This window comes from Scatophagus argus, chromosome 7, assembly GCF_020382885.2.
Source record: "Scatophagus argus isolate fScaArg1 chromosome 7, fScaArg1.pri, whole genome shotgun sequence".
NCBI lineage: Eukaryota > Metazoa > Chordata > Actinopteri > Scatophagidae > Scatophagus > Scatophagus argus.
Genome location: NC_058499.1, coordinates 4,453,473 through 4,479,156, shown reverse-complemented (window position 1 = coordinate 4,479,156; position 25,684 = coordinate 4,453,473). Strand labels below are relative to the sequence as shown.

The window sequence follows — 25,684 nt, the reverse complement described above, 5'->3', positions numbered from 1 at the left end:
AAAATGCAGTTAAATGAGCAGCGTGCAGAAAAAAAGTACGATTTCTCAGAGACAATGGAGTGAAGACAAAATGGAGGTTTGGAGGGCACAGAGAGGCGAAAACTGTCATTAGGTCCTCAACACTTCAACTGCCAGAAACTCCAGAGGGAAAAACACCGGGTCTGTTTGGGAGGGCTGGCAGCAAGTAAATGAGATTCTCTTACATGATAATAAGCTGGTATTTACTAATTGAGCACAAAAAGTGACAAAATGTGCAGGTACAACAAGCCGCCCCCCCCCCCCCCCAAAAAAAAACACACACACATACACACACACTACTACTGTGCTGGAAAAAAAACATTAACCCACCAACATCACAAAGAGCTCCCTCCATTATTTAACCTTCGCGGGGTCACAGTGTGAATGTATTTTCCTAATGATTGCGTGCTTCAAAACCTTACAGAGAGGATTTCACCACTTAAGTGTGACCTTCACAGACTGTACTGAGACTGAGAAGGCGACTCCTCGGGTGAAGATACCTTTGGAAGATTGTATGGTGGCATAAAGAGAGATTAGGCCCCTTGGGGCGTTTAAATGCTAAACAGGCAAAACGACTCTCAGTGCTTTTGATCTTCCACCTTTTTAAATGGAAAACAGCTCCAATTAATTCAGCAATACGATTAATAATATAACCTGAATATTCCATATGTGGAGGTGCAGTCAATTAAAATCATCTGTGTTTTAATTCTTTATTTATTTTTCATTATAAGATACAAAGGCAAAACAAAGAAGGAATCCTCTTAGAAACACATTACTGGAATTAAAAAAAAAACAACAACTTCAAATCCAGTTTAAATTCTCTGAGGTCAACAGTCAGTATATAGCAAGAAACTAACTCAGAATACCATAAAAACACATCAATATCATCAGTTCTTTGATCAATCATAAAAAATCTGAACAACGGGGAAACAAAATATCAACAATAGTTTGGATTTTGATGAACACCTAGAAAAAAATTGAAACTATGTCACCAATAAATTCAATTCGGTGGAACTGAGAAACACTAGTCAATAAGATGCATGCAGACGTGGATAACGAGGGGTTACTGCTCGTGGGATCGCCTGCGACAATAATAAATATTGTACAGTGTCTGACGCCAACGTCTGTCCTCGACCTCTCAGTGGCACTGCTAACCCCTCATGCATTTTTCAAGGATCTTGAATTAATATTCATTGTTATCAAAACTAACACCGTATAATATTGCACAAGCCCATAATTCATAATTCATGGGGTGGAAAGGTTTAGAATACTGTGACGGGGGCGGCAGAAGCAGATGATATGGCGGGTCGTGTCACATGTCCGGCGGAACCGTAAAAATCAGCTTTAATTTGGTTTCTCTTCTTATCAGCGGGGCCTCAGCTTTCAACTGGAGGCATAATGTTGGACCCTAAGATAGACGGTCTGCAGCAAACATTAACATCTGCTAATACGTACAGATCTCAGTACAACAGCACTGTGAATACGCATGTCGCATATTAATACTGAGCAACCAAACCTGTTTAATCCCACAAAGAAGCTGAACTGCGAGTATATTTTTCTTTTTTTAAACTTCAACATGTATTAATGAATATGTTAACTGTTTGCTCTTCAACACACGATATTGTTTTGGTTTTTGAATATTTCAGATGTTAGAAACACAAACATCAAAGTGCCATAAAAAACTGTGTGAACACATCTAGAAGCACAGCTGAGGATTAAGTGAACTAGCAGTGTTTCGCTAGTGTTTAATGAACATTAGGAGCAGATCTGCTTTGACCTGAGATGATAACATCCATCATAAACGTTAAGCTTGCAGCCTTTATGTAACTGTTAATCTCTTTATGTTTGTAATGTTAACCAATTAGCAACAAAATTATCAGATTGTTACAGATTAAATGCTGTAATTCTAGCAATTCCAAGAATCCAGTCAGCAAACAAAAAAACAAAACAAAAACTGATTAAAAGTGAAGAAGTGTCTAGATAGGAAGTGTGACTGTAAATTACAGACAGCGATAAGCATATGTTCCCCTCCACAATCCTTCCACTTCAAACAGCCTGTTAAAGGCAGGAATAATTACCTACAAACCAAGCAGAAACATGACATTTTTGTTCAACTAAACCACATCTGTTGTAGCAGCCAATAACATCTGAATACTGAAGCAACGGTCACGTGTAAAACTAAATGCGAAAAAATAAATCATTTACTGAATGAGAAACGTATGACTGTTTGTTTTTTGGCCTTTTTGGCTCATGACGGCAGCATGTGTAATTCTCAATCGAAGGCTATTATTCATTTCCTCGAGAGCAATAAAGTTCCTCTTCTCTCAACAATGATCTGAAACTCTTTTTGTCCTTTGTTTATCACATCCTGTCTGTCAATGAGGGCGTGTCTCCTCTGGCTTTCAGCTCACATCTGTTTGACTGCTGACTGACTGGCTGCGCCGGCTCGCCGACTGATTGCGTCTCGCGCTGACAGTGATTAACGTGTGTAATTAACGGTCCGCCTCACTGCACCATGTACTGTATTTTAAACCCACGCAGACAAAAAAAATCTCAGCGGGTGTTGGCACAAGATGAGTTGATGACTTCCAACTGATTTGAAACAACACGCCTCGTACACACGCTCTCTAAAACTGAGATTTGTGTAAACTGCGGGATGTTTGCTCTTCTGTTATTGGCTGCTACTCGTATGAGTGATTAACATGTTTAAATCTTAGATGTTAACCGTCTACACCAGTTCAAACAAATGTACTTTTGGAAACACAAACTGATTTTACTGTGCAAGCCACCGCAGAGAACACACAGCGGGACACCAAGATATTTTGAGTATCTTATTTTTTTTTGTTCAACAAAAGACAAAAATATGGCAAATTTGATTTTAAACTGTTTATAAACTACTTGGTTACTTGCCAATATATTGATTAGGTATCCTTATGCACAGATCCACTTTCTGTTAAAGAAAAACAATCGGCCACAAATGTCAATTCATTCTCTAAAGATAATATATATTCAGTGTGTCTTGAGCGGAGGTGAAGTGTTTGCTTATAGGACGTGTGCAAGCTGTTAAGTGGAGCTTATGTACATCACCAGCCGTGGGTCTTGGAGGTTCGAAGTTCCAGGTAGAACTGATCTAGGATCAGAGTCCAGGCAGCACCAACTGATACAGCAGCAGTCCTGTTACCCCTGGCCTCTGACACAGGGATGAGGGGCGAGCTACCGCCTTTGATTTAGCTAGTAGGCGGGATAAACATCTGACCCCAGCCCTGATCAGACAACAGTCGTTTCCAGAAATGATCACAGATTTGGTTCAGGTGGAAAAGACGAGTGATCAGTTCAGGAAACGAACAAAGAGGGGAGACTGTGAGGTGAACTCTATCAGGACCCTGGAAACAGTGGTTAAGAGTAACATCTCCCACTTCCAACCAGCCAGGGTTGGGGTGGTGATGAGTTACTCTGGTGTTTGCTGCCCCCTAGGGCTGAGAGCAAGGCAGTGCAGGTGTGGCTCATAAGGGAGAGGGGAGGGAGGGGGGGAGGAGGAGGGAAGGGGGGAGGAGGTAGAGAAAGGAGGAGGAAGAGGAGGAGGAGGAGGAGAAGGAGGAGGGGGTTGGTGGATCCATGGAGGCGCTACTCGTCACAGCCAAGAAGCTCGATCCGCAGGGTGATGCGCTCGTGCCACTCCCACGGCAGGATGCGGACGTACCGGCCGTAGAACGGGGGCTCAAAGATGTTCTTTTTGTGAACATTGTTGTCGCTGTTGCCTGGGAAGATCTGGACAGAGAAAAGCAGCCAATCAAAGCCAGGCAGGACATAGCTGCTGTTAATCTTAACAATCCAGATCATATTCACGATAAATTCATGCTACTTGTTTCCTTAATGACCAGAAACATGTAAAAACTGTCTTTTGGAGTTGAAGCCAACTTTCTTCATTAGACAACTTCTTTATTTTTCCCTATCATTTGTCGTAGATGTTGAATGTAATTATTTTTTTAAAACATAATTTTTCATGATTAAAGCACAGTATAAACTGTTTATAATTTTAGGGATTATTTTCCCATAACAACAATAACCAGAGTGTAACAATAAGCATACATGTGTGGGAACATCCTCTGGATGAATGAAACTGGGATAAAAGCCTGAGAGGGCCTCAAATTTATTGAGAAAAAGTAGCAAAAAACTGAAAATCAATAAGATAACTAAACACAGACACCAGAGAAAAATCATATGAAATCAACCTTGACGATTAGCAAAACCACATGAACAAATGCAGACATCATCCCCATGGAAGAGAGATGCAAACCATAAACTGAACTCCAAATTATAAATGCTACATCAAAAACTGTTTGTATGTTCCCCAATCCTTGACTCAATGACTTCATTTGGCTGCATTTGTCGCACATCTGGCAGGTGAAGAGATTTTGGGATGCATTATGAATGAGTGCATACAGAAAACTAATCAAACCCAGCGTCAACATAACTGGTTCCAGGTGTGTGGACAAGGACATCAGATAGAAGCGTTTTGTGTTTGTTTTATAATTTTATCGCCTGTAAATCCAGAAAGACTTTCTTTACTCTATAACAATTATTTTCAGTATTTTTACAGATTTTATTTCACCTTATCAGGGGCACAGCACTGTTATTTTCTCTATTTGAAATTTTGTTTTATTGCTCATACTGTAGATTTTATTTTTAATTTTGCAGAAATCAATTGAGGTTGTTTTTTTTTTTTTTTTAACTGACCTTGTCTGTCTTTGTGGTCTCGTCCTTCACGATGGACCAGGACTGTCCATCATCACTGTGAGCCACTTTGAAGGCTGTGACAAACTGGACGGAGCCGAAGTCTTTGGCCCCCTGTGTGATGATTCCTGTGATCTTCTTGGGAGACTGCAGGTCCACCTGAAGACACAGAAACCACTTTGCTTTACAAATACTGCAATGAGAAAACCAACACCATACAGAGGTCAGTCACGTCCGCCTCTCGTACCTGCAGCCACTCAGATTGGTTGTTGGTGGCGGCGGTCCAGGCGTTGGTCTTGCCCTGTTTGTCCAGGCGGGCGTAGTGGGGGTGCCAGGTGAAGGCCTCGATGCCCCAGGTGCGGAAGGCGCTGGAGGCCGTGATCTGGCGGTTAGACACCAACCGGGACTTCATGCCCATCGGCTCTGAACAACCTGAAGTGTTTGAATACACTGTGGAGATGAGACCAGGCAGAGAGACGGAGGAAGAGACAGAAAAAAAAGACGAATGGAAAGAGAGAGAAAGAAAGTATGATAGACATGGGACAGACAGGAAGCGAACCAGGCCAGCCAGCGATGTGAAGCAGCAAACGGACACCCAGACCTGATGATGATGATGACGAGAGCAGTAGATGCAGTGGACAGAGATGTGGCAGATGTTTGAAACCGCAAATGAGCAGCTTTAGGCTTGGCTGAGCACACACGGTGGAATCAATCAGCGCCTTCAACTATTTGTTTCTACCATCTGTGGTTCCAGTTGATCACACCCAAGTTATTAAGTTACACAACGATTCTCCGCAAGTCTGCATGCAGCAGCCTTCTCACGTATGTTCACTAAGAGCAGAATGCCCATCCCAAAGTAGGAACAAACTTGTGGATTTCACTGTACAGTCAATAAAGGCTGTGAGACACTTTTTAATGAGTGTGGGTTAGTGAAGCAGAAGGACATGCAGAAGGGTCACATAAACAGAAGGTCAAAATGCATCAAATATTTTCAAAACTTAAGCTGTACGGTTGGTGTTCGGCATCATGGTGCTGCTTATGCAACATCCTTCGTGATATTCACAACATCATTTTACACTCAGTGGAGTCATTTGAGTTTGAAAAACAGACCAAATAACCTTTCAAAAAACAAACTGTCTTTACAAAATTACGTGAGCATTTTGCATTAAAGTGAACGTACTTTGCCGGACTAACAGGTGAGTGAAAACAAAACATACAGCGGGTTTGAAAACATGCACAAACTGAGAAGCATGACGGGAGAAGAACAGACACCAATCTGATAAACGAGACGACCAGCAGATGAAAGTGAATGAAGCTGACGGCTGCCAAAAAAGAAAACCATACTGGCTTTACATAAAAGGAGAAGCAAGATGAGCAGAAATGCTGTACGTCACAAGAGAGAAGACTTAGAAGAACCAAGTGACAGATGTGCCTGCTAGAGTGACCATGTTTAGATGATGACTATGCCCAAAGCATTCAGTCTCTGGGTTACTAACATCCAACGTGCATTACGCCTGCCATCGTTACTATAGCAAAACATGGCTTTGATGAATAAACATCTGTGTTCAAGGCTACTAATTACTGCAATGCTCTGTGATTGATCGCTGAGTGTAGAGGACTGAAAACGATCAGTGATTAAACATACCGGTAGTTAAATAATGAATAAATATCTGTTGGATGATAACTTTTCCCTCTCAGTGTCTGAATAACTTAAGATGCAAAAAGTTTTTTTCTGCTGACTGATAAACATTGTTATACTTAACAACAACAGCATGTGGATGCTCACGCAGCACGTTACGTGTTGTATGATTTCTGTGTGAGTTTACCGTTGAGCTCGCAGCCCACCAGCTCCATGCGGAGGGTGCAGGCCTTGCGACACACCACAGGGATGATGCGAATGTACTGGCCGATGATCGGGGGCTCAAACAGGTTGGTTTTGGTGCCGTCGTTGTCCACATTTCCAACAAATACCTACAAAGAGAGGTGGTCTTAGCCAAGTGGGTCAGGAGCATTCTTAGAATAATCTGTTACATGAACTGATGAACAACCATTTGTTTGTATCGTGTGTACTGAATGATTTTTTTAGTGCGACTGCGCCCTCTAGTGGCTCATTTCTGACTTTTGGAAACTTGGTGATGCATCACATTTTTCAATATGCACAGTTTAAAACAGACTCGTGTGTCTCCTTACACGGTCCTTCCTCTCTCCCTCTGTTCTGTACATGGTGTACGTCTTGCCGTCCAGACTCGAGGCCACCTTGAAAGCCTTGATGAACTCAGCTGTCCCCATTCGACTGGCACCCTGCGTCACTATACCTGTGAAGCGCATCTTTCTTTGCATGTTGATCTGAAATTGCAGAAAAAGTGACATAAGTAATGTAAGTTTCTTTCTCAGGAGAACTCCAATCCAAAAGACGACAAACACTTTTCACTATAACAATATCATTCAGGTACTCAGCAAAAGCCTCTTCATGTGTGGGACTGACTTTAAGTCATCAGTAAAGCTAAGTTTATTTTATTTAGACATAATAAACTAATGGCAGCAGGACAAGTTTTTCTTGACAGATAGATGAAAAACATGTATCCATCTATGCAGTTTCTGTCCACATGTGAGACTGCGTGTCTCACCTCTATCCACGGGTTCCTGTCATGTGCAGCGGGACTCCAGGCGTTGACCAGCCCCTTGTTGTGAAGGCGGCCGAGCTCAGGTCCCCAGCGCTGCAGGCCCAGCATGCTGTAACGGACTGATGAGGCTGAGATCTGGGACTCAGCGATGCCACCTCCCTCCAGGCCGAGCAGAGAAATACAGCCTGCAGGGGACAGGCAGTCAGTGGCGTCAGAGTAGGTTTTCTCACTGTGGCCCTCATGCAAATTTAGCATACAGTAACCTTCAGAAACCTGGTTAAACAGGCAAATACAACAAACTCAAATGCATGCAGAAACACTGATATTGGAGTAAACTGACTACACTTCACTGTAGCTAAGTCATAAGAAATAATCTTGCTTTGTTACTTGCTTAATTTTTACAATAACTTGAGCTTCTGCTAAAATATGAAATGAATGAAAAGGACTGATGTGTACGTAGAGAAATGTCTGAGTACATTTTCCCTTACTAAACAAAGTAATCAAAGTCTAATACACATTCAGCCAAAACTTTTGTGAGGACTATACTTTCACTGAGCTGTACAAACCATCAAGTCATTAAGGATGCAGAGGGTTGAATCAGCTTAACTGAATAAAGTATTGATTTCTCATTTGGCAGGCTCACTTTAGGCTGCCTATTGATCATTGTAAAATGCAGCAGCTTGGCTGCCTTCCCAATCCCATCAAAATTAATGTCCTCATTTAACTGTACTTCTTTCAATCAATATATTTCTAAAACATCTGCAACAGAACAACGTTACATAAGGATTATGTGTATGTGTACCGTTTGCTTATTTGAATAAATGTGAAAATACTGAATTTGTGAGACACACACATGTAGTTTTCTGGTCACACTTACGCAGCTGGCAATGTTTGCCCACATAAGGGGATGGGCAGTGGCATTTAAAATCTCCATCCAGGTCCCTGCAGGTGCCACCGTTCTCGCATGGCTGGCCGGCACAGTCGTTCACATCTACAGAGAGATAAATCACACCATCACAGACTGTAGCCAAACATAAGCAGCTTACTGCTGAACTGTTATCAGCCACTCTGAAAGTAGATCAAAGTTAGTTAGCAGTGTGGGAGTGAAGATTGCGACATGCTTAAGAGATGGGAGTTTGATGTTTCTTCAGCCGCTTCATGCTGAGGTTAGATGAAGACATGCTAACAGAGACGGAGAAACAGCAGAGAGAAGGCAAGAGAGAGGAGCTTGTTTCTGGTCGTTAAAGAGTAAATGTAGCCTTGATCAAGAGATCTGCACCAGGAGCTCATGTCAACAAGATGTAGAGTATAGAACGGAAAAGTCCCCTGGAGTTTAGTCGTTGAGCTCAGCGAAATCCCAGCCTCCCAAAGTATCATTAGGGGCCATTTCAGAACAATGTTATATTTAGCTCCCTTGTAATGCTATGTTTTGCCTCTTGATGGTGCCCTCACCAACACTATCTGTCCAGATCCAAGTCTGTGTTAGATGAGTTGGGGAGACGAAACGGGAATCATCTCAAACTCCTTTTCATCTCTCACCCACATGATCTGTCAGTGTGACTAAACCAGCTTTGAACACACTGTATATTGACCACATACACAAAGAACAAGGCACAAATTTAGCTGGTTGTATAGATGACTGCAAACCAGAAGGGGGATTTCAGCGACTCTCTGGAGCTTTAATCCTCACTGGTTGTTATTACCAATGAAAATGCACGCAAACGACTCGGGCACAATGATGTTATGTTTCTATCCAACAAACACACACATGGCAGCACCGTCCCTACCCACATGCTCTTTCCATAAATAGCTCCGTGTCCAAACATTCATTTTCACACAGTCACAGAAGGAATACGGTTATTCTGAAATGCGCATGCACAAACTCTGGATGACGAGGTTCACAGTCGTGACATGTCTGGCTCTGGAGCTTAGACACAAGCGCATAAAATAGACTAGTTCCATCAGCAGCAGCCGCTCTTCTCTGCGATTTGTAAATACTTTGAAGCAATTTATTGTCTTGCAAGAAGTTAGTGGGTACCAGCTACTTGTGCCTGCATCCAGATATTTGAATATATTGATAATATCAGGACACCTTTGGGTTTAAAGAATTTCTGAAGGGCCTTTCTAATGCTACAGGCAAAGTTTTAAGTGTTCTAAATGAATGGAAAGATTCATTCCCTTTATTTGATGTACAGGGTATAACTGAAAGAGCTCTCGTATGGAGTACTTGAGTGGATGTCTGAAGCATTCCTGACTTCTCACTTCAAGAGGCTGACAGGGCAAAATGTCAACATGCTCCATGATGTCAGCGTACCAGAAACCAACCACATGTTCCTCACCAAACTGTGGCAGACCAAGAGCTCTCTCTCTCTCTCTCATGTCTGAGAAGACACACCATACAGCTCTACATCAGTAATTGATGACAGACCGACGGAAACTCTGTGTGCGTCAGCTGGTGGTTCTCTCTCCATTAAGAGGATTGGGCACCAGGAGGACCATACAGTCTGGTCTGCTACAGGGTCTAATCCATTTATGTGACAACCAGAGGGGAGAGACAGTTAGGGGAGGAGCCTGAGGAGCACATAGCATCCCTGAGACAGGTAGAGGAACAGGTGGATGACATCAGAGTCTTGTAAGTCTGTTTATTAGCAGGGCTACACATGCCTGAAATGTACACACTCACGGTTAACATGAAAGACTAGCAATGCCTCAGGGTGAAAAGGCTGCAACTCCAAAAAATGCCAACTAAGAAAAACAATACTGACATCTAATCAGCTGTTCCATGTTAAACAGTACCCATATATCAGCTCTCTGTTTGTGTACATTACAGATTTTGGGGGATGTTTTAGGGCTTGAATCCAACAAACGCAGCAGCTCCTAACGGAACAGCACACTACCACAATATTTACAGCATCAATATCTGCCCCAGCATGAAGCGAAAACCAATAACAATCTCGGCTTGTTTGAAACCTGACCCTGATCGACGCAAAGCCAAGGTCAGCTGGCAGCGCGTGCAGTGATCAGCAAACCTATCTACATGCTGATCTGTGCTGCAGCCAGCAGGATTTGGGCCTATGAAAAAAAAAATGTGCGAGTCTGATGGTGTGATATGATGCATTCTCCTTACCTCACAGTGTGAGGCCTCAGTCCACAAGGAAGTCAGACTGAGTTTGGAAATGAAACCCTCTGTGATATTTATACATTACTCTGCCAAGATGAAGAGCAGTAAGTGTGGGGAGTGACACAAAGTTATCCTTTAGCCCAACAGCACACTATCCAACACTGCATTAAAAAGCAAAATTTATGATACAATTGTTATGAACGTCAACTTTCCGCCTGTCATACACAACATTTGCAATGGGACTGTGGCAGAGAAGAAAAGTTAGTCTTTTCTTCCGACCAATGACAACATGAAATAAGGAAATTACATATTTGTAATCACCACTCTCACCGTTGCCATGGCAGAGTAACCAAGAAGGGGGTTGCTCTGTAGGAATTATGGTCACCAGATAAAACCACGGTGACATTATTGAATAAAAAAGGCTGAAAGGTTTCCGGATGTATAATTTGCTGTACACTGTGTGGACTGCAGTGCACCAGAGAGCGCGAGTAGCACCCAGAATAGCCTTGAATCGGATCTCTGCCAGAGTGTTAGTCTGTGCTGGAGCTCTGAGTTGAAACTTCTGATGTCACAAAGTATTTTTACAGAGCATATGATTTAAAGCTGTGTCTCTATGTGCTCACTCTGAATAGATCAAGACATGGTGACATCAGATCCCGTGCACTGCTAAACGATAGCTGTGGTTCTTATATTGTTGTTTGAACTGCACTTTAATTACCACAAGAAGATCCTTTCCCCTTAACTGAGAAAGTTCATTTATGTGTAAATTAAGCATAAATTACCTACATGTATGCATGATTGTATTTTCTTCTCTTTTGCTTTCTAACAAATACAGATGAAACTTTAAGCACAACTTGTGACGCTGTGGATTTTTATTTATTTATTTACTTTACGTTGCTTCACCTTACTTTCAGAAGAAGAAAAGAAAAAGAAGAATCATGTATTGACAGTACATTTTTACACACACTGAATTTTCTGGAGTGGACTGGACAACAGAGGATGCAACACAGATATAAATATGCAGTATTTAAATATCTAATTGAATACCAATTATGTTTTGTAAGCAGACCTGGACATTCAGACTCCCATACTGAGCAAGTCTGGTTACATGGTTTCACTATAGCTACATGATGTTCACAGAGTCTTTCTAATTTATGCCAACTTGACAGCATGGCTCAAAATTTAGCGACTGTTCGGCTTCACTAGTTAAAACACCTCACAGCTGCTTCTGTTTCTTAAGATCACATTGTGATTCCAGATAAGCAACTCTGCAGTCTGTCTTGTTTAATGTACACAATTAGTAAAAGAATAAAATCATGCCAGTTTTAGTCAGATCAGTGACAGCACAAAGACACAGAGAAAACATAAATATATCTTATATATCTGCACACCCTTTACTCCACAGGGGGGCATGGAGCGCAGTTTGCCCACACTACCACATCCTGGGAGGAGCTGAAAACTCTCCCAAAACAACTGAAAAAAGCAGGACACGCACACACACACACCCCCTTTAGTGATTTCCAGGAAGCAAATAGCTGCCTTAATCTGTTGCGAAAATCTGGAATTTAGAGACTGTAAGCAAGACTCCTTTTTCTTTCCCCTCACTGTTTCCATCCATCTGTGTTGGCCAAAAGTGAAGTGAACGGCTATTAACATCCCTCTCCCTGCTTCTTCACACACACACACACACACACACACACACACACACACACACACACAAACTCCCCTGCAACCCATAAAGGCTTTTAGGCCAATTTGACAGGACAGTCACAAGTGCTGCAGTCAGACCTGAGTAGTGAGTGTGACATTGTCAGGAGGGCAGACTTAATTCACCGTTCCGCCTCCACGTTCACTTTTCCGCCCGGCAACAGTAGCAGCGCTGACGTCGTGAGCGCTCAGCGTGGATCGCCACTTTCTGTTGGCTAGGCTGGCACGAGGGATGTGTGTATGAGTATGCTAAACAGTCTGTATATGAGATCATGAGCTGTGTGTGGTTGTTCATGTGGGATGAGCAGCGCACACGTGATTAAGCTTTTTCCAGTAGAGATTTTCTTGCTCTCTTGATCTGTTTCTCAGAGGAATTTTAGTGTTTGAAGGAGAAATTTCAGATTTCAATTCAGCAATTAAATACATTTGAACTACAGTTTGTGAAAACAATAATAATTTGTCCTTTGTTTTTAACTTCTTGTCCATGAGTGACCTCAAAGGAGAGGATGGTGCCATTTTCTATCCTCTACTCTATTCCCAATGAGTCCATCTTCCACTTTGTTATGGCTTCATTTTACTATTTATAATTTTCTAGATGAAGTGGAACATTGTTCTAGATTGAGAGGTAGTTTGGGACTCGTCAGGGACTGTGTTTGACCATGGTCTGGTCAAAAACCAGTTCATCTTCCACTCACATATCCTCACGGTTGATCAGTGGGAGGATCATGGTGACTTTCTGATCAATTTACGCACTAAAATGTTTCTCTCAAAATGCTTTTTCGTGTGTTAAGTGAGTGTGAGGATGCTAGACAAATGTTTAACCACACTGTGCCTTGGCAGGCTCGCCACAGTCACTGGTTTTCTACAGCCTGTCTCCATCTCTGTTTCACACAAACCATAGGAGCTGGCTGCCATGAGCCTCGCATTTTTGCCCACACACATACATGCGCGCGCACACACACACACACACAAATTAGAGAGCACTTCAACTGTCACAACACAGTCATCAGCAGCTGTGAATGGAGGGGCACCTCCCTGACCCAGCAGTCCCCAGATGGGTTCTCATAAACCAGCATGGTCAAATAAACTCCCCTCATCATTATCCTCGAGGCATTATCTAATTAGTGTAAATGCTTTCTCTGCACAGGGCTCGTAATCTGGCAGCTCAGCTAAAAGTACCTGCCAAAGGACTTGTGAATGTATGGATTTTGATGAGCTGTGATTTGTGGCTCTTGGGGGCAAAATAAAACACAAACAGCAGACACTTAGCTGAACTTTTTAAAAGTCAGATGAGTAGTTTGGAGTTTAAGTATGGGCTGGGGAATTCTAGATTAAAATAGATGGTAACTTGAATAGCTTCACTGAGGTTAGACGCATGAGGGACTTTCATACTAAATCTTTAAGTATGAAAGGACGTCTTCCTGTCAGCGTGGGTTAACTGATAAAAAGGGAGTTTATATAACACTGAGATTATCTCACTGCCGGTTTTGCTGCTAGCCTTGACTCAGAAACGGGGAGAGACAGTGCTGAACTCAGCGCTTCCCCGTCTGTGAGTGTCAGTGTATGTATGTGCATGTTGTGTGTGTGCTTTGTTGAATTCCTCAGCATCCGCATGCAGCCAAGAGAACAGAAAGCACCTGGATTCGAAAAGGAAAAGAGACCATAGCACAGAACACAAACACACAGGCTTTTTGTGTCCTCAAGTCCCATTTCCACCATTACCTTTTGGCAAACTTAAATCCGCCCCTTGGACACCTAGGATAAAAAGGCATACGTGATCAAACACAAATAGACTTTCTCAAAAGTCCCACTTGATTTCTGCTAAATAACTTCCTCGTGCACTGTTGTTCTGCTGCCTTCTCGCACAAACAGTAGCCATCTGTCTCTGTGTGCAGGGCTGGAGGCAGTTGGTGGAGCGCAGCACGTTCTCTCCGAGGCTGACCCTGACTGAACCAACCTGGTCTGAGTGACGTGTGAATGAGGCTCCCACAGGGACGACAGCTGTCTGTCTGATGGCCAGCACTCACAGCAGCTGTGCTCATGTTAGTGTGTCGAGTTAGACAGATAAACATGGACCTCATCAGGCTTGCCAGTTAGTTGTACAAGAATGCATATCTACAGTTGGGGAAAGAAGGTGCACATCAGCAACACTGAGACTTTTAATTCAGTGTGCTGCTGCAGCTCAAAGTAGTGAAGATTTACTGTAGTGATGAGATACAAAAATGGATGAAACAATCAAGACTAATGATTGTGGTAAATAGTTGTGTTTAAATACGTCGACAAACGATCTTAATTACACTTCTCACAACAGAGTCCAGAGATGTGGCAGCGAAAATATGCCCACTAAGCTTAATTTTTTTTGAGACTGTTCCAGTTCTCATAGTCAGCCTTTCCATGTATTCATGAGATTTAACCTGGCCATAACAAATATACTTATAAAATACAGAACACAGTTCTATGGATCAGGTTACAAAACCTTCAAATTACTCCAGATCTCACATTTATAACACAACTCCAGAGGGAAGATTGACAGTTATTAAACAGCAATCATTTTAAAGCTCATGAAGACGGAGCTGAGGCTTACTGTTCTGGCAGTGGACTCCGTCGAAGCCCGGCTGGCACTTGCAGATGTACTCGCTGAAGACGTCACCTCGGCGGACATGACCCGTCAACTCGCAGGTGCCATCATTCTTACACGGGTTGGGGTGGCAGGGTCCTATTGGACGAGGAAAAACACACAGAGGAAACAGAAGAGAGGAGGGTTAAGATTAACAGGGGTTAAGCAGTAATACATTTTTTCTGGAGCTAGTTTTGGGTGAAGGATACGGTTGATGTCTATGTTGGTTATGTAATGTTTATTTCAGCATTTGTTTAGGTTTTGCCAATTTGCACTCTTTTCTTTAAAAAGACTCTGGCTACTCAGATTCAGAGCTTCAAGTCTAAGAATCAATATAAATATATATATACTGTATAACCAGCAAACTCATCTCAACCTGAGAGGTGAGGCTTACCAGTCTCGGTTTCATTGCAGGTTTCTCCAGAGAAGCCATCAGGGCAGATACAAACAAACGGAGCTCCTGCTCCGGTCACACAGGTTCCACCGTTACTGCACACATTCACCTCACAGTAATCACCTGGAGAGAGACGAAGTGGGGCGAAGTGAGTACCACGGCACAGTACACAACAGAATACATGATGTGCAACTTCTTAATGATGCAGAAAAATCCCTTTCAGTGTTTTAGTCAGCGTAAACATGAGCAGATGGTTGGGGTTTATTTCAGCTTTCAAGCTCACAAGAGAAGAGACATACTGTAAAAGAAGATCATATTATGAAACCGGTCATGAATCCAGTTTGAACCAGCTGTGGTTAATTAATTAATTTCTCATTTCACATTCATAAACGTCCGACAGCTCCACATTTCCCATCAAACATCATTTCCAGGCCCATATTTCAGGACAGGAAGAGGACTGGAACAGTTGGGATTTGTGAGCATTTTGTATGTTTATATCATATTTTAAAACTATACAGGTTTAGGTTTTCAATAAGAAAGAGTAAAACAGAGAGTGTATCAGCTAAAGTCATGTTTCTCCCATTACGAAGTCAATAATAAAGAGTAAACAGCCTGCTGCAAGTCAGACGTGATTGTCTGAACAGCTGAGTAAGCCATCCCTGCACTGTAAACACAACACAAACACTGGATGCTTCCACCAGCATCACTGCCGCCTGGCCTGAACCTCACAATCTGGCAGCTCCCTGGGCATGAGGGAAATCATGTCAGCTCACAGTGGGAGGGGGGAAAAGGAATCAAGAGGCACGTAATGGTTTTCAATGGCATGAAGACTGAATGAGCTATGATTTACAGTCAGAGAGAGTTTTACTCCAAAAGATATACGCCCCTCCAAAAAACCGACATCCATGCATGCTTGGCAAAACATGAAAATGAATAATTCTTGCATGAAATTACATGCATGTGGTAACCTAATTCCCAAATAAATGACTCAATTTTAGCATTTAGTATATAAAAGCATACTGAACAGTGAACCAGTAATTACATTTTCTTAACACTTAGCATTTTGAAAGGGCACTTCACAATTACACCCTGTTTTGACACTTAGCATATGGAGGAAGTAAAGAATCGGGAACCTTTTAAGCGTGAAGAAAGGGAGGACATTTATGAGTTAAGACTTATCATTTGGATAACTATTTAGGAAATGCAGGTTGAACCCCAAGTGTGAAATTGGTGGTTTTGGTCCCTTCGTGTCTGCCACACAGGCTAAAAAGGAACTCTGACCCCATTTTTTTTAGGTGCTTGAACAGGGTACCTCTTCCCACCTCAGAGACTCTTTAGTAAAAGAAAACTGCATTTTAGTCCTCCTGAGGGTATGATTCAAAGAGGCCTTATGGCCACAGCTGAAAATGGCATTTTGAAGAGACTTCCTGTGCAACACTGTGTCCATGCCGTCCCTCTGACCCCACAGTACACACATTTTTCTCATTTTCTTGACCTCAGTAGTTTAGACCTTGTGAAAAACTCTTTCTTCAGCGACAAATAACTAAAAAATGAATTATATTATGCATGACCACGGTGTAGCTTAAGAACTGCACACAGCATTTCTGTTTTAAAAATCTGGACTCCATTTACCATCCACTGAGAATGGAGGAGATGTAGGGTAGATTTGTGTCATATTCACTAAGAGAGAAGGGAGAAAGAGAAAGGAAGATAGAGATCCACTTTGCCAGCATCCTGTTTGGCTGTTTATCCGTTTGAATTTCACTTCCCATAGATGTCCAGTCTTATCAGTGCTGTGTCCAGCGTCACGGCCTTCAAGTGCTTTCACATCTCATGGGACTGTTAGGCAACAGGCTTGGCTGGCACCGCCAACACATCCTTATCCAAAAGTTGCTGTCTGTTTATCTTGGGGAAGGAACACAGCAGTGTAGGAAAGGGAGGACATCCTCTTGGTGCTGAGATATAACAATGCTGAATAAATAACCTTCCAGGAATGTTTTAATGGAACAATCTGACAGAGGGATGATATAACAAGAAATGTCTCTTGTCTCTGTAAACGCGGCTTGTGGTCTTCCCTGACTAAGGCGTAATTTAGCGGGGAGCTCATATGGGTTCACTGAGGAAATAAAATTCGTGACGTATTAGTCAAGGTGGTCAGCCAAGAGACAGCGGTCAAACCACCAGGCCCTCCCTAAAAATCCCACAAGTGATGCCACCGTCTCTAAAAACCATGTCTGTATAAAATTACACAGAAATGAATAACAGAGTGGTTATTTTCTACCCTACTCACAGCTATACACAGTATATTTGAAATACTATGGGGTTCTGCTTTGCACAAGTGTCACACTCTAAGAGTAAAAAACATTTTTAAAATTGAGTCAATAAAAGAACAGATGCAGTTTATGTGTTCAGTGTTTTTCACCCCTCATCAACTGTAAGTTCTGCTGCCATTTCAGATAAGCATGGGTTTAAATTAGAAGGGAAAACTGTGGATGTAGTTTCGGTTTAGTTTCTGGAGAAATCTCAGTGGGAAAAATAGGCTCTATTTTTTTCAGCAATCCAAACTGAAACACCAGAGTTTAGAGGGTCGGTTCATTCATATACAGAATATTTACCTGGCCACAAGTCAAGAAACTAACTGGGACAAAACTTCACACAAATGTCCAATAAGTTAAAATGATGAAGCAATGACACTTTGCACTGTAAGTGAAGACAGCATGGTTCTCCTAAGGAATTATTCACTAAAGTCTTACACAGAAACAGTTTCCAAAATCTGGACAGGCACTGATGTAAACTGTAACTTGGCTGGCTGGCTGGCTGGCACACAGCAGCGAGGCGGTTATTCTAGTTGTTAGAGTTGTGACTTCTAAATCTCTTTATTACAACAACGGCAATAAAAGCAAGTCTGAGCATGTTCATGTTGTCTTGATATTTCAATAAATGTGAGCATGGGCCTGTAAATGAAACTCCAAAAACAATAATATCAGCTGCTTTCATCATATATCTAATAAACAGCAATAACTTGAAAGCTATGAGTCATCTGAGGGTGCAGCCACAAACAACTATTTTGCAGCATTTAATAATGCAGTAAAAACACATTTAAGACATTTATCAAATTACACCAGTGCCAACAGTGTGCCCAACTTTGTGCTAACCACAGTGACAGATTAGGAAGGTATGTGGAGCTGTGTTTGGCAGGACAACCCATTTCCACAGGGCATTGTGCTTTTTCTCACTCCTTATGAGTCACGGTCTGTGCCTTTCTCATGATGCCTCAGCCCAAGAATGAGCTTCACATACCAGACCAAAAACATAGAGCGGAGCCAGAATCCCCTAAAGACTCCCTCCCCAGTGAGACCCACGAACGAGACGGCGTACGTAGTTCTGCAAAAGACTCAGATACAAAGCTATGGATGGTCGCAACATTCTTTCAATGCATATATAGGATCCCAAAATTAAGTCAGTTATCACACTGAATTTAGGTACTTTAAATACCATTAATATTAGTTATTATTGTCTGATGTCTATGTGATGTCCCCACAGCTCTGACAACAAAAATAAAACTTGTGCTGTCCTATTTCTACTTGCAACAAGAAAACTGGCCTCATTGCAGCGACCGGCGTTTTGCTGGAGGTGGTTGGGTTTGACGTGAGTGAGTCTGACAAACCTTGTGTTTACCTGATTATTTGTTTGTTTACTGTAGAAGCTTAAACAGAGGGAGCCAATGCAAGTTAATCGGCTGCTACTGAGAGGATCGACCAGGGATCTTAGTCAACACACATGTCCTCTGACCGTATCAGAGTCCAGGTGAAGAGCCAAAAAGGAAACATAACCGTTTCACAGTAAAACAACTCAAGCCTGTACGGTCAAACCCGCTCTCAGGAAGTCATCTGAGGGCTCTGCGTTAGGTTGAGGACAGGGGAGTCAGTGTGGGCGGACTGGTGTGTTCATATCAGAGAAACAGTGACAAGCTGCAGAAATTAAACAGCACAAAACAAAAATCATCTCTGAGCTCAAAAGCAGCGTAGAGATGTTTCACAGAGGGAGGATGCTATGCCAAGAACATCTCCTGAATTACTCTTGATCTTGAGTTATTAGAGATGACAAGGAATAAATCAGAAGCATACAAAAACACACTTAATTTAAGGTGACTTTGAAGGAATTAGCTTGTTTAAAGGAAACTATGAAGAGGCAAGTTTATCTGAAAAGAGCTTTACAAGGTTGTAATGAGTCCATACATCTGCTACCTACCTGGTGGTTGTGTAAGGGCTGATAAATGTGTGCATGTTTACATATGTGTGTGCGTGTGTGTGTGTGTGCGCATGTGTTACGTCACTGCTCATATCTGATGTGTCCGGAGGCCTGAAAACAGGAAGTTCTCTGCCCTCTGCTTTGTCATGCACACACTGGCATGCTGGAGCATATAGGCTGGCAGGCAAGAGGGGGAACTCAGCGTCCCAGAAAGTCAAGGAGAAACTACACACACACACACTTCTTGTTAAAACGCTGTTAAAACAGTTAAGGATGTAAGAAGGCTTGAGACCTGCCACTGCAAAACTGCACTGCTGAATGCGAGAGACATGAGGAGAAAGGAACCTGGACATGGAAGTGGATTTGTCAAGTCCATCAAGTCCTTAAATAACCTGAGTTTTTCCAGTGTTTAGATCAGCAGGAGTCCAGCTGCAGGTGAGCTTTCTGTAATCTCCACGTGCTACTCCTGAGCAGCACAGCCATCTGCTGCTGCTCCAAAAACATAAAAAAACAAGGGCCAGCCACTAAAAATACACACACACGCACACACGCCACACACCATCAGCAACACAACAAGCTTTTCTCTGAAGCACTGCAACTGAAGCAGAGTCTGGAATCGTAACACAGCAGCAGCCTAAACTGAAATGAGTTGCACCTGTACGGTCTCAAAGTCATTTGTCCCGATCACAAAAACAGAAAGATTTTGAGTTTAAACGATTATTCTTCTTGGATTCCACACATTTTGTCGTCGGCTCAGTTCACATGACAGGGTGTAAAATATTCAACACGGCAGATTGGAAAGTGGGGTGACGGACACTAATTAAGTGGCCCAAATTAGAAGATATTCCATATTGCGATGAAACATTGATTGAGGAAGCTATTCAAAATTCAGACTAGAAGGAAAAGAGACTGTCTTTTCCTGAGGGATTTGGTGGGAAAAGTACTAATAAAGTCATCAGTGCTGAAGGAGACAGCAGCCTGAAGGGAAGACCCAATACAGGCAGATGGTAAGAGCGAGATTTGACAGTGGAAAACACACACGCTCATGTTTCTCTCACACACATTCACAAATTTACTGACACTCAGGGAACTCAGCGAACAGGCATTCATCCAAAAAAAAACTCAAAGGGCTCCAATCATCCATTATCTTCATTATCAAACCCACAATAATGAATTTTGTGGGGCAGAACAAATACTGTAAGCCACTACACGACCCTAAATAACCCCAAAATAAACGCCACTACATGATTGGACGATTCAAGTGTAACTGTGGATAAGGAACATCCATCACACAAGCAGGAAATTAAATTCCTGATTAAGTAAGTCCAATAAAAATGCACACTGATATATTGCCAATTAAACCCCATCTTAGACACACAAGAAAATCTGCACCAATTTCGACTGAAAAGCGTTCACGTGCACCTGCCTGCTTCCACCAATTATACACATACAAACACTTCTGCCGTGCCATTGGCCCAGCGTCTGGCTATATTTAGCCCTGGTTCACTCAGAAACCCTAAGTGGTCTTGTTGTGAGAAAAGACTGCCTTAGCCCTGACACAGAACACCATTTTCCACTTCTCTCCTCTCAGCAGCAAAGCCAGGACAACTGAACTACAACCTGCTGAATTAAGCCTCGTCAGGTAAAGCATGGGGGAGAATAACTCTCCCTTCTTATTCGGCCCCGTAAACATTTTGCATGACACAGCAGCAACAAGTCCCATCCCCCCCAAATCCCTGACAGACCGGAGAGATCTGAGTGAGCGCTGTTGTGGGTGGAAGTTCACTGGCATGTCTGTGTTGGCGGCTGTATCCGGAAAAGTGACTCAACGTTGTGGTCGTTTCAACCACACCTATTCTCTACGGCTGTCCCGTCCCTGAGCGTCGACAAACAAACATGTGTGCTTCTCTTCAAGCTGCACGCATTCTCAATTTCAATTGAAGTAAAAAGGTTAAAGAAAGAAAGAAGTGTATTAAACATTTATGTAAGTGACGCACCAAGGAAAGTCTCTCTGTCAAGCAGGTTTATATTTCAAGACAGGGAATGGAAACAAAGTCCAAATCCAAGTTAAACAGGACGGGATTTGGGTGGTAGTCATCAATTTTAGCCATCCTGTATCTGTACAGAAATCTGTTTCCAAGTAAAGTATCTGCAAAAATCTCCAGATTTTCCTGTTGTCCTGTCATGAAGTCACTTCCATCTGCAGCCAGCAGTGTGTTGGACCAGTACACGCAATGGAAAAACATGTGCATATGATTCAAAATTCAAAATTGAGCAAGAAAGCCGTGAAATGCAAAATTTATGGCCTTGTCAACCATAAGGGTGTAACAAGTTTTCAAAGCAAATCCTTTGAGAAAATTTCATAAGCAGATTCAATGCTGCATTCACGTTCAGTAAAATGAATCAGAGCCCCCTTGAGGACTACATTAACTGCATACATCATGTAATGTGATCTACTGTTTGCTTTAGGAAACCATCTTATATGATGCTTCCCTGCATATTTTCAGATAAATCTATTAAGTTTGGAAATGCACCCAATCTCTGTTAGTGGGAATTGATCTCCACTTTATCCCCATGGAAGGACATGTCAAAGGTTGGGCTATTTGTCGAACCAAAAGAGTCAAAAGCCCAAACTGTTTCACCTGACACGAAATACACAGTCTGCCTTTGACAGCGCAAACCCAAGTTTGCAAAAGAAAAAAAACATGGAACAGGAATATTTTTTTCATTTGGAAAATACACCATCACACCAAAGAAAGCATGTTTGTGATGGCTGGTCAGTGCTGAAAATGAAGGCAGGAGGAGAACCAGGCCATTTTACCTTTTGTCCATCGGCCTAAATGTGTTTGATGCATGGAAATTCAGACAAAGAAAACCGCCAGTGGCATGAGATCAACACTGGACAAATACAACAGCCATCCGGTGAGCGTCAAGCTCCTTAAAAGGGCCACAAAAATTGCCTTAAGGTATCGTGTCTGTAACCATACATTATGACATGAGCGCCTGGCCTACAAAACCTGAAAAACATGCAGACAGCATCCATTCCAGGTAATTATTTTGGGATTTCTTAAGTCATGAAACGCCTCTGAACACACAACTGTCTAATCGTGCAGTTTGGGAGCCAAACGAGGCCTCACCTCTCACATTCCCACACGTCCTGTCAGCTTATTCGAGGATCGCTTCAACTTGTCCACCTACAAATGCCCACAGCTCCGTTACTTTGGTGATGAACTGACGGTGCCACTTGTGCCAAGGTTGAGAGTAAATCATCACATACCACACGCACTTAGCGAACACACTGAGGCATCCAGCAAACGAACAACCACATTTCCATCAAGTATATTTAAAAAACAGAGAGAGAGGAGAGAGGGGGGAAAGACGCGGAGAGGGAGAGAAACTTTAACACAACTTTAGCAACAACGCTCAGCGGTCCGAGGACGTTAAAGCGGCGGCGGTTTGACCTGTAAAGTGCACACAAAGAGGCAACTTACCGTTCACCCCAAACACCAGACACGCTGTGAAAAGTTGCAGGCAAAGGAGGAAACTTGTCTGCTCCTTCATTGTTGGAGTCAGTGGCGGATTTGCCGTGGCTCGTTAGTTAAAGGGACGAAACGACGGTTGAGAGGACAGCGACTCGCCGGACGTTGTTGCTACTGTGGCTCGAGCTTGTTGTGCGGCTCTAAACTCCCAAGCAGCAGGCGGAGAGCAGGAGCACGTGCGCCTCAGCTCTCAGCCAATCGCAGCCTGGCTTATAATTGTAACTCCGCCCCTCCCTCGCTTCCCTCTGCTGTCTATGACAAAGAGAAAATAAATTACCCTAGAAACAAACGGAGCGTTTGTGGCTAACGTTGCTGAATTAAATCGAATGTCTTGATTAGGATCTTTAATATAAAAACCATCAGAGTTTTTTAGAGAGTAAGAGTAATTGTTCAGTCACATTCAACCTGTGACCTAATTAAGTGTTTCTATGGGCTTATTTAAAGCCTACATTAACATGAGTTATAAAATATATTACAAATGTTGTGTATGTATGAAAATATTAAATCTGTTTTAATAATCATTTAGGCAATTTTCATATAAAAACATCTGGGTGGTTACAGCTTCTCAGATGAGACAATTTACTTTAAATTATCTTAATTTATAACTTTGGACTATTGACTGGACAAAACAAACAGAGCAGCAGATTAATCCATAATGAAATCAATGGCTGCAGCCCTCCACATGTCTCTTCATACTGTCTGTATGAGGAGACACATAAATTTATGTTTCCTACAAAGAATATATGTGAAATTAATATTTTGACATGTGAATTTGATCTTCTTAAATACAACATTAATCAAAGTGAGCCCTGTGTTATTGCCTGATCACATGAGCTGTTCTATGCTAATGAAACATAGTTTTAAAACGTTATTTTTGTTTATATTTTGCCCATATGGAGCATGTGTCTAAATTGAGTTGCGTTAGAACAAATAACTGCCTCTCCTGGTAGCACATGTAGTTCACACAACCCTGTTTTTCTCAGTTCAGCAGCTGATTGAGACTGACTTTGCATGCGTTTACTCTTGTGATTCATTCAATCAAACAGGCCAGTAACTGCTGATATTGATGCATCATTAATCCATAATGACACTTCTTAATTAAACCTGTATGGTGAAAGTGTTGCTTGTCTGTACTTTAATAGTTCTGGGAAAATTCCCATGATGGCACCGTGCATGAATTGCTCCTCTGAAATGCAGATTGAGGCCAGTGTTTTTACTGTGGAAAGCCGGGAGGTTCATCTGTGGGCGTTTCTTGAGCCGAGATCCAACAGTGGGTCAGGCCTGGTTTTTTGTGTTCTCGGAGGGAGTGGGTGTGAGGCGAAGAATTGTTTTTAATGGGTGTGAGTTTTGAGAGGAATGTCCAAGAGTGTCATTCTCCTTGTATAGATGGCTGTGGCTTAGCTGAACAACAGCAGAACAAATCAGTCATACCCGATACCTGTTCAATGGCCTTGGACGTATGTTTCCTGCTCTCACTCTTTTCATGTAGTTTAAAATGTGGCACATTCTACAACAACAACAACAACAATATTCTCAGATGAACTCTACACATTGTTGACAGGCAGGGTAAAATGTACCCTTCTGTAGCCTAGTAACAAGCCAGAGTGATTTAAATGCAGCTTAACGTGATGTCAGGCTTGGCGACTAGCTCCAGTAGAGAGGAGAAAGGCTGCTGTGCTTTGATGGTCTCCTCTCATCACATCTGCACGCTTGGTTTGTCGCTCTGTTCACATGCACATTCAGATCAGATGAAAATGATGGCTGAGTCTTGGTACTGTGCTGTGTGAAACCTATAGCCTTTCCTCTCACATGCTGGACAAAAAAAAATGAAAAAGAAAGAAAGAAAGCCCCCCCCAGATGACCTTTTCACATCAAAGCCAGATCTCAAGCGATATGGAGTGATACCAAGCTCTTCCTCCCACTCATTAGTTTGATGAGCAGTAGGTCAAACAGCGGGTGAACATACTGAAATCTGGGAAGTGAAGGACTCTGTGACCTCAGCTCCACATTGGTGAGCTGAGGAATGTAGAAATGAAAATGAAATAAAAGCACATGCTATGTCTCTTAAGAAGGTCGAATAGAGCTGGGATAAAAGTTTGTTCCTCCTTCTTTAAAATTCATGTAAATATAAAGGTTATCTGAGGTATTTTCTGTCAAAGCAAATCAAGTGTATTTTGGGAAACTTAAAGAGGCAGTAGCTTCTTCTGCCTGTGCACATACATTAATAAAGAGTTCGTTAAAACTAGACATTTGAATGAATTAGCTCCTCTTATTGAACTATAACTAATAGTCTTAAGACAGGTGCGAACTGGAAGGTCTCCTATATCTGTTGGTTGATGCCGGTTGATGACGGTTTTCTTGTTGAATCCATTCACTGCGTACTCTGACACTTTGAAACTATTTTCGCATTATCTCAAACAAATAAAACATGGGTGATGACCATGAACTGCAAGATCCTCAGTTCAAATCCAGCAGGGGACCCCCATCTCTAAGGCCGGATTACCAACAAGGCAAAGCAGGCAACTGTCTCAGGGCCCTTATGAGGGCTCTGGACTCACAGTGTGGCCCTTAAATTTGGTGGTTTTGGTAAATTACAAATCATTTTGACAATAATCTATATATCACTAAAGCACAAAATAAGACATTTCATCTTTAAATGTATAATGGGGAATGTTGGGT

At 42.3% G+C, this 25,684-nt stretch overlaps 1 protein-coding gene across 4 annotated transcripts; it reads right to left on the bottom strand.

Annotated features, from left to right (window-relative positions):
- Positions 1–714: 714 nt before the first annotated feature.
- On the bottom strand, positions 715–23,162 carry mfge8b (milk fat globule EGF and factor V/VIII domain containing b). Of its 4 annotated transcripts, none has more exons than XM_046394293.1 (11): positions 22,958–23,162; positions 15,216–15,338; positions 14,789–14,920; positions 13,927–13,959; positions 8,254–8,367; positions 7,380–7,561; positions 6,943–7,098; positions 6,579–6,723; positions 5,000–5,202; positions 4,756–4,911; positions 715–3,786 (listed from the first exon to the last, which is right to left on the bottom strand). In XM_046394293.1, exons 1-11 carry the CDS (start codon positions 23,025–23,027, stop codon positions 3,643–3,645), a joined length of 1,458 nt encoding a protein of 485 aa, XP_046250249.1. In that variant the 5' UTR covers positions 23,028–23,162; the 3' UTR covers positions 715–3,642. The 4 variants fall into 4 exon arrangements, with proteins under 4 accessions (XP_046250249.1, XP_046250250.1, XP_046250252.1 ...); XM_046394294.1 differs by having other exon boundaries at positions 5,000–5,184; positions 22,958–23,161; XM_046394296.1 differs by lacking the exon at positions 13,927–13,959 and having other exon boundaries at positions 22,958–23,161.
- Between the last annotated feature and the right edge of the window lie 2,522 nt (positions 23,163–25,684).